The 12,423-nt window shown below is 33.2% G+C and overlaps 1 protein-coding gene and 1 non-coding gene across 2 annotated transcripts; both read right to left on the minus strand.

The window, feature by feature from the left end:
- Positions 1-6,122: 6,122 nt before the first annotated feature.
- LOC141652151 (UDP-glycosyltransferase 83A1-like) lies at positions 6,123-8,350 on the minus strand. The gene is made up of 2 exons (XM_074459774.1): positions 7,748-8,350; positions 6,123-7,237 (listed from the first exon to the last, which is right to left on the minus strand). Exons 1-2 carry the CDS (start codon positions 8,250-8,252, stop codon positions 6,354-6,356), a joined length of 1,389 nt encoding a protein of 462 aa, XP_074315875.1. The 5' UTR covers positions 8,253-8,350; the 3' UTR covers positions 6,123-6,353.
- Positions 8,351-11,802: 3,452 nt separating this feature from the next.
- Positions 11,803-11,909, minus strand: LOC141654178 (small nucleolar RNA R71). The gene has a single exon (XR_012547744.1). It is a non-coding gene; the product is annotated as a small nucleolar RNA R71 (small nucleolar RNA).
- Positions 11,910-12,423: the final 514 nt, after the last annotated feature.

Here is a 12,423-nt window from a genome sequence, read left to right on the forward strand (position 1 = left end):
AATTCTGCGTAAATGTTATGCATTTTCTTTACACGGAATGTATAAAATTTTATCATAATATTAATTCGAAGAAGTATTCCATAAGATTATTTTATATAATCTGTTGCGACACGGAATTTAGCGCATGTTCGAAAAGACGGATATCTGAATAATTAAATACGTTGCACACTCATGGGTCCCACCATAACCTGGATTTTCAAAAAAAAAAAAAAAAAAGAAATTGCATTTATGACGTGGCGCGCTGTACAATGAGTATTGTCTTCTGAATTTATATAGATAAGATGGGTTCGAAATTGGAAAATAATGAAACGGTTAGAGAAGATTACAGAATAATATCAATATTATTGAATAAGTTATTATATTACTAATGTTAGAAAATATTGTGATTAAGTACTATAAATATCGATCAATGTAATCGTTGGAAACACGCACAAATATCAATAATATAACAATCGCTATATGAATTTCTCCCCTCTCAATTTCTATTAGAAACAAATAGTTATCGTAAATGATTGATTTGGGTCTTGTTTTATTTTACATAGTTGAAAGTTCCGATCTTAACGGTAAATATTATTATACAATCGGTTGTACAGTACGCTTGTACAACTATAACAAATCTAACTGAGTTTATATATGTGTATTTTTTTCAAACTTTTATTATTTTTGAGTTATATTTAAATTTTTTGATGTAAAAATTAAAATCTAATTAAGTTTGTATATATTATTTTTGAATTTCATTATAAACTTTTAACTTCAATTTTTTTTATAAATGAGCTTATATTCTATAGCTGTATATAGTACTCCGTATATAAGAATGTATAATTGTGAGCTTATGAGCCTTTGATTGAATGTAAAAATCTCAAAGAAAAAATAACCGTTAATATTTTTTTTTTTTAATTTAGCCCTAGATACTTAGAATTTTTGGTTCCGCCCCTGGTGGGAACCAAGTAGAATTAACATTTCAACACGCCAATTTATATGGGATACTCGATGATGGACATTCCGATTTACACAAAAAAATAAAATTAGTACGAGTTTATGAGACTGCCTCACGAAGTCATGAGTATGCTCTATTGAGAATGGGATGGTGCTTTAAAAGAACTAAGTTTATTTCTGTAACTTAACTAAGTAAGACCTTATTCTTTTGAACTTAATTTCAATTCTTATAAATTCGGATAATTTGGTTCAATTCAATTAAGTTTAAATCGATTAACTTAAGTTCAGTTCAATTCAATTCAGTTAAGCTTAATTTTTCCTACTAATTTGCCATTTTCCCATGCCAATTTTGACGATTCTTGTCTCGTGTTTTTTACTATATAAATTTCATCTTATACAACCAGAAAGACAAAAAAAAAATGATCACTCTATCTTTGAGGCAATAAAATAATTTCTAAACTCTTTTGCCAACGATCTTGGTTGTTCCCACCTGCTATTTTACCTACACCGAACTGACGGCGGTTGTGATAATCCTGGGGATCGAATGTTAATGAGGACGTGTGTAGTAAACGGAGCATAATCCACTTTAAGATGGCGACCTCACATCACACCACAACCAGATCCGGATAAGCTCTTGTCTATACTACTCCATCTATTCCGCTTATTTATATATACATACGGTTTCAGATATACTGAGAAACATGATATAGAATACCGTATATACGGAAAATTCGTATCAGATAAAGATACTAAGACCTTGTTCTTTTAAACTTAAATCCAATTCTTATAAGTTCGATTTAGTTAAGTTCAATTCAATTCAGTTCAATTAAGCTCAATTTTTCCTGCTAATTTGTCATTTTCCCATGCCAAGTTTGACAGTAAGTGGATTATAATTTGAGGTATTACCTTAAAGGGTACAACTGCCTGTGTAGTTCTTGAGTTTTATAATAAAGTTTTTGAGTTTTATTTTAAAGAATATGAATTCTATTACAAAGTTTTTGAGTTTGTTCACTTAAACATTAAACTATAAAATTACATTATAGATAAAAAACAATACATATAAATTCAGTTAATTTTAAATTTTTTAATTTTTGACTTCAAAAAATTAAAGAAAGATAAAAAACAAAGAGTTTGCGGTCAATTCACGTGAAATATCCAAAACTTGGTTGGTTGGCATTCAGGAGTTGGATTCATGCGGGGGTTTTCAATTACCTAAATGGGATTAGGTGATTAAACTCCTCCATTGTGAGGAATTGAAAACTGCTAAGAAAATGCAATTTATATGATTTTGGGCAAATAAACAACCTCTATGTTTTCAATTCATGTGAATTTTCAATTCATGTGAATTTCAATTCACCACTTTTATTAGGGCAACCAAATGACACCTAAGTCACTTATCTACCCTTAACCCCTTAGATAAGTGGAGTTTTTACATGAATGGGAGTTCTCATATATCTAGCGAAACAATAATTCTATAATCAGATAAATTATAAACTCATATGAATTTTAATTTCATGGACTTCATGTTTTCGTGTAAAGCAAATAATATAAGTCCTTATATTAGATAGTCCTACATTCTCGCATAAGACCATCTTATATATAGATAACTAGTTTAGAACCCGTGCAAAATTGCACGGGCATGTATAGATAAGGTTTTATAATTTTATTTTGATATCATTATAGTAATAAGAGTATATAACATTTTACGTAAATGATCTACATTAGATTAAAATTAACTTATTGCTTCACTGCGTTAACCATAAACTGATTGACATGCAGGATTGACCTATAAAAAGAGAATGTTATATTATATTCCTTGCCTCAATGGATTGACCAAAAGAATTATATATACTCCATATCAATTATTTATTTACTTTTTTTTTAAAGTATTTGAGTGGTATTTTAATCAAAGGTAAACATATAATTGAGACGGAGTGGTAACACAAATTGAAGGATCACTGGAATGCTCCCCCATATGCAATTTTAGCCTGCGAATTTAAGATAGCCTCATAAAACTAGTAAGTATATACATGCGCTTCCAAAATCAAATTAAACCCAAGATTATAAATGTAGGATGCGAACAAATATTTTAAGGATATATTATTAAATCCGATGTTCCAGACTTCCAGGAAATAAAAGAAGGACTAGGAAGACCAGTATAAAAAAGTCAAGTGTGCATAATCATCAATCTTTTACCCATATATGAAAATGACTATACCAACTTAATCATACATCTATATCATTTTTTTAATAAAATGAAAGTTGGTATTAAAAAATCAAAAACTTTATGAACAATATTAATCATTAACACTATTCTAGTATTTAAGACCGTCTTAACTTAAGACGACTCTCACAATAAATTATAATAGAGGGGAACTGAAAGAAGGTTGTAAAACGTCTTAAGTTAAGACGGTATTAAGCTAGGCATACTCCCAAAAATTAATCTCCATTTCTTTACATTGAAGATCTCTTATGTAAAAATTTCATATCTTTTGCCGATCCGATTCAATACAAAATATTTAAAAAGAATTCACAAAAGTTGCCGGAAATATGTACTTAACAAAAAGTAGGCTATGTAACTGGCATGCACAATAGTCAATGAACTCAAACATGAGCACCAAATCAAAATCTCTACAGTAAACTGCGTGCAATTATACTACAAAATAAAGAATTTATTAAATGATCAGCATGAAGTAGGGTGACAAAATCATATTAAAACTTAGAATTCACATTTATCCTTTTTATATCCTAAAATCTATACAAATCTATAAAAAGGCTATTTAGTAGAAAACTGAGATGCCACGTGTCAACCTTATATCATATGTTAAAGAACAATTTCACCAAAAGTTTATAGGTTACGGAATTTTCGCAAACATTAAATCAGCGATATTATGGGAGGAGCTAAAGAGTTATTGTCCACATGGAATCAGTCGTTTCCATATTAATTAATTAATTAATTAATAATAATAATAATAATAATAATAATAATAATAGTAATAATAATAATAATAATAATAATAATAATAATAACAACAACAACAAAAATGTAGGCTACGTAACTGACGTGCACAATAGTCAATGAACTCAAACTTGAGCACCAAATCAAAATCTCTACAGTAAATTGCGTGAAATTATACTACAAAGTAGAGAATTTATTAAAAGATCAGCATGAAGTAGAGTGGCAAAATCATATTAAAACTTAGAATTCACATTTATCCTTTTAATGATAAAATGTAAAAATATTAATTAAATTCGTCGATGGAAATTATGATGAACAAATACGTCGACAAAATTTGCACCTTTGTGAAAAGGTTGAACATGATACATGAATAATATTTGTATAAATCAACTTATCGATACCGAAAACTTACATAAAAATTCAACTATAATAAAAAAAGAATTTATTGCAGAAATTGATGTAGGACTAAGTGGAGAGTATGAGAGTATGACATTAAGGAATTTGTATTTTAGGCAAATATAATCTTAGAGAAAGATAGGATAGTTTTTTTTAAGGAAGATAATAATATAAATATATGTAAGCATCTTTAGGGTTCGGGTTAGGTGGGAAAAAAAGTTAACAGTAGTGTGACACGTGTCAAATTTAATGGATAGTGGTTCCTCTATTATACTTTTATATAGAAGAGGGGGACCTATAAACAACTATTGTGCCTTGTTAATGCAATATAGTGTTGGATAATTTTTGAATCTATATTTTAGTTATCCGCTAATTCTGAAGTTGATGATGGATCTCATAAAACATGGTGTTGGGATAATCCCCCTTTACATTGTCTTGTTTAATCTCTATGAAGTTAATGATGGATCTCATACTACATCGTGTTGGGATAATTTTTGAATCTATACTTTTATATAGATTAGATAAGACTAGTAGACGTCATTAAAGGGTGGTGCTCATTCATGGACGGATTTTACTCTTTTATGGACATAAATGACTATAATACCCCTTTTATTTTTATGATTTTCATTTTAATACCCTCCTTTCATTCACTTTCTCTTTCTTCATTTAATCTTTTCACTCTAACTACCACCATCCAACCACCACTACCAAACAGCCACCATCCACCACCCTTACCGCCACTTCCCTTCCGCCACCGGACGATCTTGTGTAAATTTAACAAAGAAAAGTACAAAAGTTAAAAAAAAAAAAACGAAAAATGAAAAATCAAACGAGCAAAGAAACTATCAAATGGATTATGATAAAGATTCATTAAACAAAGGTTAACTGATTTGATATTCATTGAAAAATTCTAGTCGTGGCTCTTCCCAAATCCCAATGTACTTGTTCCCTTGTCTATTCTAACTATACCTTCCTACCCACTTTTTTCATCACGACAACAATCACAATTCATATTGCATAATCATTTTTTGCACTAATTGCAGCTATATCTCGAATTTCATGATCTTCTATCTGCAGTTTGAATATCATCGAATAATTGAATAATTTTGGTCGACTAGTCCACTGCCAGCGGGCCACAAATCGAGCATCATTACAACGTCGGCCGCCGTCCCTCACCCAACGCCGGCGACGGTTTAAGCAAACCCTAATTTGTAATTTGATTAGTGCAAATTAATTCATTAATTTGATATAATATAATTAATAAAATTAAGAATTAGAATTATTAATTGATTGATACGAAAATTAGCATCCATACTTGTGTGTAATTTGACGAGTTGAATAATTTTGTAGATTTGAGTACTTTTGTGAGGGAGAGAATTAGGGAGAGTTTTTTTGGGTTTCTAGACAAAGGGCATACTATGGAAAAATAATGAAAAAAAGTTCATGAATAAGTAAAATGCGTACATGAATGAGCAACTACGTCATTAAATGTGTGTTAGAATTAAATATAGATCCGATTTGTGTTACAAAATTTTTATCTGTGAATATGCAGGTTTGCAAGAGGTTGACCCTTATAAATTTTGTAAAGCGTTCATATCAGCTAATTTTACAATTTGGCTTTAATGGATGAGGAGGACCTATAAACAACTATTGTGCCTTGTTAATGCAATATAGTGTTGGGATAATTATTGAATCTATATTTTATATATTCGCTAATTCTGAAATTGATGATGGATCTCATAATACATGGTGTTGGGATAATCTCCCTTTACATTGAAATGTCAGCTCATCTAAGTAACAAAATTAATATACGATAATGGTATACGTGAGATTAACTAGTGAAGCATATTTTTAACTTTAAGATGCTAATTGTCTCATCTTTCAAAGTAAACATAATCTAATACAAAGTAGCAAATATGATACTGCAAAAGAGTTATAAAACAAAATGTTATACTTCCCTTCTACGGAGTATGTTACATTACATATAAATGGATTGATCTAAGCAATAACAGTTAATTAAATTAAACTAATCCAACTTAAATAACGAGCCTTAGACTTTTCTTCAAAATTGTGCTTGCTTGATAAAACTTTGCATAGCTTCAAAAGAAGACCCTCCTTGACTAACCGAGGTTTTAATAGTTTCCTTAATTTTCAACGAGTTCTCTATCAAATCTTGACGAGAAAGCAGCTCGTCAATCTTACTCCTAACATCATTAGCCGTAATAACACCCTTATTAACTTCTGTAACCAAGCTTAATCCAATTCTCCAACCCTCACAAATACAAGTCCTAGTATAAGGTTGATCCGCGAAACAAGGCCAACACAACATAGGTACACCGTAACTCATACCCTCTATAGTCGAGTTCCAACCACAATGGGTTACAAAACACGCTATAGAAGAGTGGGCTAAAACTTTTTCTTGAGAGGCCCATTCCACTAGTTTTCCACAATTCGCGATTCTAGCCTCAAACCCATCCGGGAGCTGGACCGTTGAATTACTTGACATATCCGCTCTTAAAGCCCATAAGAATCGACGACCCGAGAGTTCAAGACCATGGGCTAGCTCATTTATTTGGGCTTGGGTTAATGAAAGGAAACTACCAAAAGCCACATAAATGACTGATTTTGAAGGTTGTTGGTCCAACCAAGTGAAGCAGGCCGAGTCTTCAGGGTATAAGGTTTCGTTATGTTGCGTGTCACCAAGTAATGGGCCAATCGAAAGTAGGTTCGAGAATCGGAGTTGGGCTAATGATGGGATTAGTGCTTCAGACCAGTTGCATAAAACCCATTTAGCTCGTTTTAGGACTTGTTCACTTGTAACAACTACGTTGAACATGTCATTTTTGCCTAAAGTACCCTCAAGATGGTTGTACCATGGGAGCTCTGTTGGTTCCATATTTGGAAAGTCTGATAGTAGTTTGATTGCCTCTTTTTTAATTGGGATTCCTGCATAATTTCATTTCAACAACAACGTTACTTTAACGTCTAGCTCGGGTACGACTTTGTCTACCTTATGTATGTGGGTCAGAAAAAATAGACATATTATCGATTTGAGTTACCCATACGTACAATGTGTCATGGATTGATGATACAAGACAATATAAAACTTCACAAATGATACTAATGTGCCAAATGTTAATGTCTATAACAAGAGACACAATCATGTGTATACATATTACTTTCTTTGTCTTCGACAAATAGTTTACTTGTTTTTTTTCTCAAATGATTCGTAACAAAAAAAGTTGTTGGATTCCATATGACCGAAACTTACTTCACAATATAGGAAGCTAGCTAATCAATTTGGCTCATCAATCATATCCTAATGTTAAAAATCGATGTCAACTAACATAACCCATAAAATCACCAGATTGTAACACATATGACACAAGTTCAAAACCAATATATACGAAATTGTCAATGACACCATTCTTTCACCATACTAGACATGATATATACCTTGTTGATCAATAAATCCGTTATTTACAAGCTCAGCAGTCATAAGAGTAGAAATCAAGGTCCCAGGAGAAGAAGTCCAAAATAAAGCTAACTTAATCCCAATATCATCAGCAATTTTAGGGGCCCACCCAAATATGGGACTTACAACCATACAAGTAAAATGATCATTTTCTCCTTGGTTTTGCTTGGCCTTAGACACGAGGTCGTAGACATGACCAGGCATGACTTTAGCTATAGACCCATAAACTTTGGCATGATTTTTTCGGTCGTCGTCGGGCTCGAGCCCGTCTGGGACTGTTACAAGGTGAACCCGACTCGTCTTTTCTCCGTCTCTTAAATCAATCATTGATCGACTCATCATCCCTTTATAGTTGTGTTCTGTTATTATAAGGGTTACTTTTACCCCATGACTAGCAATGTTTTCTGATAACTTCATCATGGGAATTGCATGCCCTTGCATTGGGTATGGTACTACTAAAACTTGACCTTTGCTCTTATTCTCCATGATTTTGAGTAGAAATTTTAATACAAAGACTTTGTTTTTGCGTTATGATTTTTCATGCATTTCTTTGAAAAATGTTATATTGATTTGAGGTTGAAATTATGAGTTAAAAATGTGGATTGTTTTCTTCCTATAGGAGTGACAAGAAAGCCAAAGTTTACATTGCCAAAGAGAATAAAATGCAGCAATTTATTGCGTAGATGTAGCTAACTATCTCAATCCAATCATGGTGAATGATGAATTTTACACATGCTATTTTAAGATATGGTAATTTGGAATAAAGGATTGTCAAGAGTTCATACTGCCAAAGAAAAATGAGAAGACGTCATCAAACCATACCGAGTTAAGTACCCTTCGTTGTATAAATGCAAATTTTCTAGTATTTTCATTTCCCTTATCGGGCTTTCAGTCGTACTATAATGAACTTACGAGGGCACATGTTAAAGCACATAAATAGAAAAATCATGGAAGAATGATATTAGTCATATACTCCATGTGTTCTTTTCATTAATCGTTTTAGGATATGTCGAATTTTTTTATTTGTCGTTTTACATTATTTCATACTTTGCATTTTTCGTCAATTTTCAAAACACGTAATTATGAAAAAAAGGTACTTCTAGTTATTTTATTGGTGGAAATAATATTTTTTTTTATTTTCAAAGAATATTCATTATACATAATTATAAAATGTCAATTTTCTATAATTTCTTATTCCATATTCACCATTCTAAAACGACAAATAATACTCCCTACATTATTCATTATTCATTATTCATTATATATCGTTTTAGAAAAATGCACTTTATTAAAAAAAAGGATAAAGTGTGACTATAACTTTAAGATTATGTCAAATACAACAATAAACTATTTACAAAACACCACATTTTTAAAAAAAGTTTGTCAAACATAACTTTTAATAATATTTTTTCTCCAAGCACATCTTGACCGAAGTCGTCAACCTCAAGCATCTCTAGTCACTTAGAAGATTATTAACCTCGAAAATGCGATAAAAAATTGAAGTTTAGTTGGTAATATTTTGGTGTTGACCAGGAGTATTGATGTGACCATAATTTGAGCATATTTAGTCCCCGAATTAGCGTTGTTACCATGCTTTTTAGTGCATATTTGGGTCATTTATTGTCTCTAGTCCTTTGTTTTGCATATTCTTTGAGGTTTTGATCCCTTGGTAGGAAAGGAGTCCAAACCTTGTATTTTCATGGCAAAATAGAGCTAAATTGATTGAATTCAATGACCAAGCATCAAAGAGAAGACAACACTAGAAGGCCTTTGTACATACTATAGTAGATGGGCAATGATGAGAAAAGATCCTTGCATCTCCGAGGAAATCCTCAAGGATTTTATGAAGAGAAAAGAAGAAAAGAAGAAAGGAAGAAGCTGACAGACAATCCGAGCGGATTGCCCACAATCCGCCCGTCCAGCACATGCAATCCGAGCGTCTTCCTCAGCTGGACGCCCGTCCAGAACCACCACAATCCGCCCGTCCACCTCAACAATCCGCTCGGCCAGAACCTCCACAATCCGCCCGTCCCGTGCCCTGGACGCTCGGATTGTGTGACAGCTAATCCGTCTTCTACTCGTTCAAAGAAGGATGCGCATATTTTTCAAGGACCGGCGAAAAGGAGACCGGAGTCTCCCTCGAGACCGGCGATTCCTCAAGGACTTAATCGTCATTTAAGCCCTTAGTAAACCCTAATTTATGTACCTAATCCCCACTATAAATACCCCATTAGTCTAATTAGATTAGCATGTTCTTATTAGCAATATTTAGTGTAGTTAATATCAATCAAATCTCTCTTTAATCTTGTAATCAACTTTTAATCAAGTCTTAATACAAATCTCATTTCCTTAATCTCTCTTTTGTTCATCCTTTATTTTAGGTAATTGAAGATTATTTGGGTTATTATTGGGAGATTGACAACCTTCCAATCATTCATCAAGTACTTCTATTATTCTTTGCTTTATTATTGGAATCATTAGTAGGTATAATTCTCTTAATCCCTTTTTAATTATTGTTAATTATCTTCATTTATTCATCATGTTTCACTTTGTTGGTATGATTGACAACCTTGCTAGCATGTTCAACATGATAATGAGTGAGTAGTTTCCTTAGCTAGGGTTAATGGGTAATTAGGGGAAACCAACATGGGGAATGATTCATGCTTAAATTAATATGTTTTCATAGTTTATTTGCTTGCTTGTTGTGAATCTCAACTCATGCACATGTTATGTTTGATGAAATGCGAGCCTATGAATCCTTGAATTTTTTACCCATCACCTATCTTTTCAATGAGACTTGTAAGACATAAACCAACTCGAGTCTCATTAGACCATGCATGTAGTTGAGTAGGGAAGATTAAGTCGACTTGTAGGTGTTGTACAATCTAATCGATTCGGCTCCGGGACCCAAACTTTCCTAGGATTATAAGACATAAACCAACTCGATCCATCACAACAATAATTGCTTGCTTATAATTTGAGAATATGTTTGTATGATCAACTCCCATGAATCCCCTATGACCCCATAACACCCTAGTGCCTTTTATCAATTGTTTACATCCCTTTTTAATCATCTTGCTTGTTTACTTTTATTGCTATTTAGTTTAGTGATCTTCTATTCAAACCCCAAATTGTGACACCCCTAGACACCGCTAGTTGCAATTGAAAATCTCATCTCAATTCCCGTCCCTTGGGATCCGACCTTTACTTGCCTCTTTACTAATTGTAGAGTTGTGTGTGAAGTTGTAAATTGTGTTTTGGTCTAGGTGCTCCTAACGACAAGTACCGAAAACTAAACCTCCCTTGGAGTCCGACCAAAAATGGCGCCGTTGCCGGGGACGGTGTTAACTTGATTTAGATTTTCTTAAATTGTTATTAGTTGTGTCTTTCTTTGCCTTGGGGAAGTAAAACTCCTCAATGTTTGTTCTAATTATTTTCAAGTTGTTTGATATTTTGCATGTCTAGAAGATCACAAGGTAACTTGTTACCCTTTTATCACGAAATTGAAAGGACTTTGACAACCAATAGAAGACTTGCTAGAGGAACTTTGAGAGGTATTGGTGAGGTTGTAGATATTCAAACAAATACTATTGAGTTCATCAACCCTTTTGCAAGAGAAGGTGAGGAGAACCCAACACAAAATCCAACGCAAAATCAACCCATAATGCCTAAATTTTCATCACATTCCGTACCAACCGAGGAGAACCTACCCAATGGTACTCCCACACCACAACACTTAATCGGAAATTTCATTGCCAAATCCGCATTTATCCAATTAGTCGAAAGAAGCCAATTTGGGGGGATGCCTAGTGAAGACCCTCACTCTCACATGGAGGCTTTTTTTGACTATTGTGATGCGATCTCACAAACCGGTGTAACTCAAGACCAAACTCGATGGGTCTTATTTCCTTTTTCTCTAATTGGCACCGCAAAACAATGGTTGAAAGGCCTTGATAAGGCTACTCTCGGAATTGATTCTTGGAAGAAATTGGCTCTAGCTTTCTACAAAAAGTTCTACCCACCGGAAAAGACTAACATGCTAAGAGCTCAAATTACGGGCTTTAAGCAAAGAGATGAAGAATCCTTGTATGAAGCTTAGGAGCGATTCAAGGGAATTTGTCGCTCATGTCCTCATCATGGACTTAGCGAATGGTTCTTGGTTCAACAATTTTGGAACGGTCTTTATGAAGACTTAAGAAACATTCTCAACATGGGATCAAATGGTATGTTCACCGAAGTTGACGATAATCAAACTTGGAACAAGATTGAGGAAATGGCGGTCCATAACTCACAATATAGTAGACCTCGCAAGGCTACTAGAGGAGGAAAACATGAAGTGGACTCCATTACTCAATTGGGTGCTCAACTTAGTGCTCACATTGATACCATTAACTTGAAGTTTGAAAAAGCTATGGCTAGACTTGAAGAAGCCTCAAAATCACCAAAGCATCATGTCAATGCCATGACAGCATCTTCATCAATCCCAAGTGGGATATGTGAGAATTGTGGAACTTTGGGACATGACCAAAGTGAATGTAGGGGAACAAATGAACAAGTGAATGCTTTTCAAGCATACAAGAGTGGTACCCCTTATTCCAACTATTACAATGAAAACACCAAATTCCACCCAAATCTCTCATACAAAAGCCAAAATGTT

The sequence above is a fragment of the Silene latifolia genome, chromosome 4 (assembly GCF_048544455.1).
Source record: "Silene latifolia isolate original U9 population chromosome 4, ASM4854445v1, whole genome shotgun sequence".
Taxonomy (NCBI): domain Eukaryota; kingdom Viridiplantae; phylum Streptophyta; class Magnoliopsida; order Caryophyllales; family Caryophyllaceae; genus Silene; species Silene latifolia.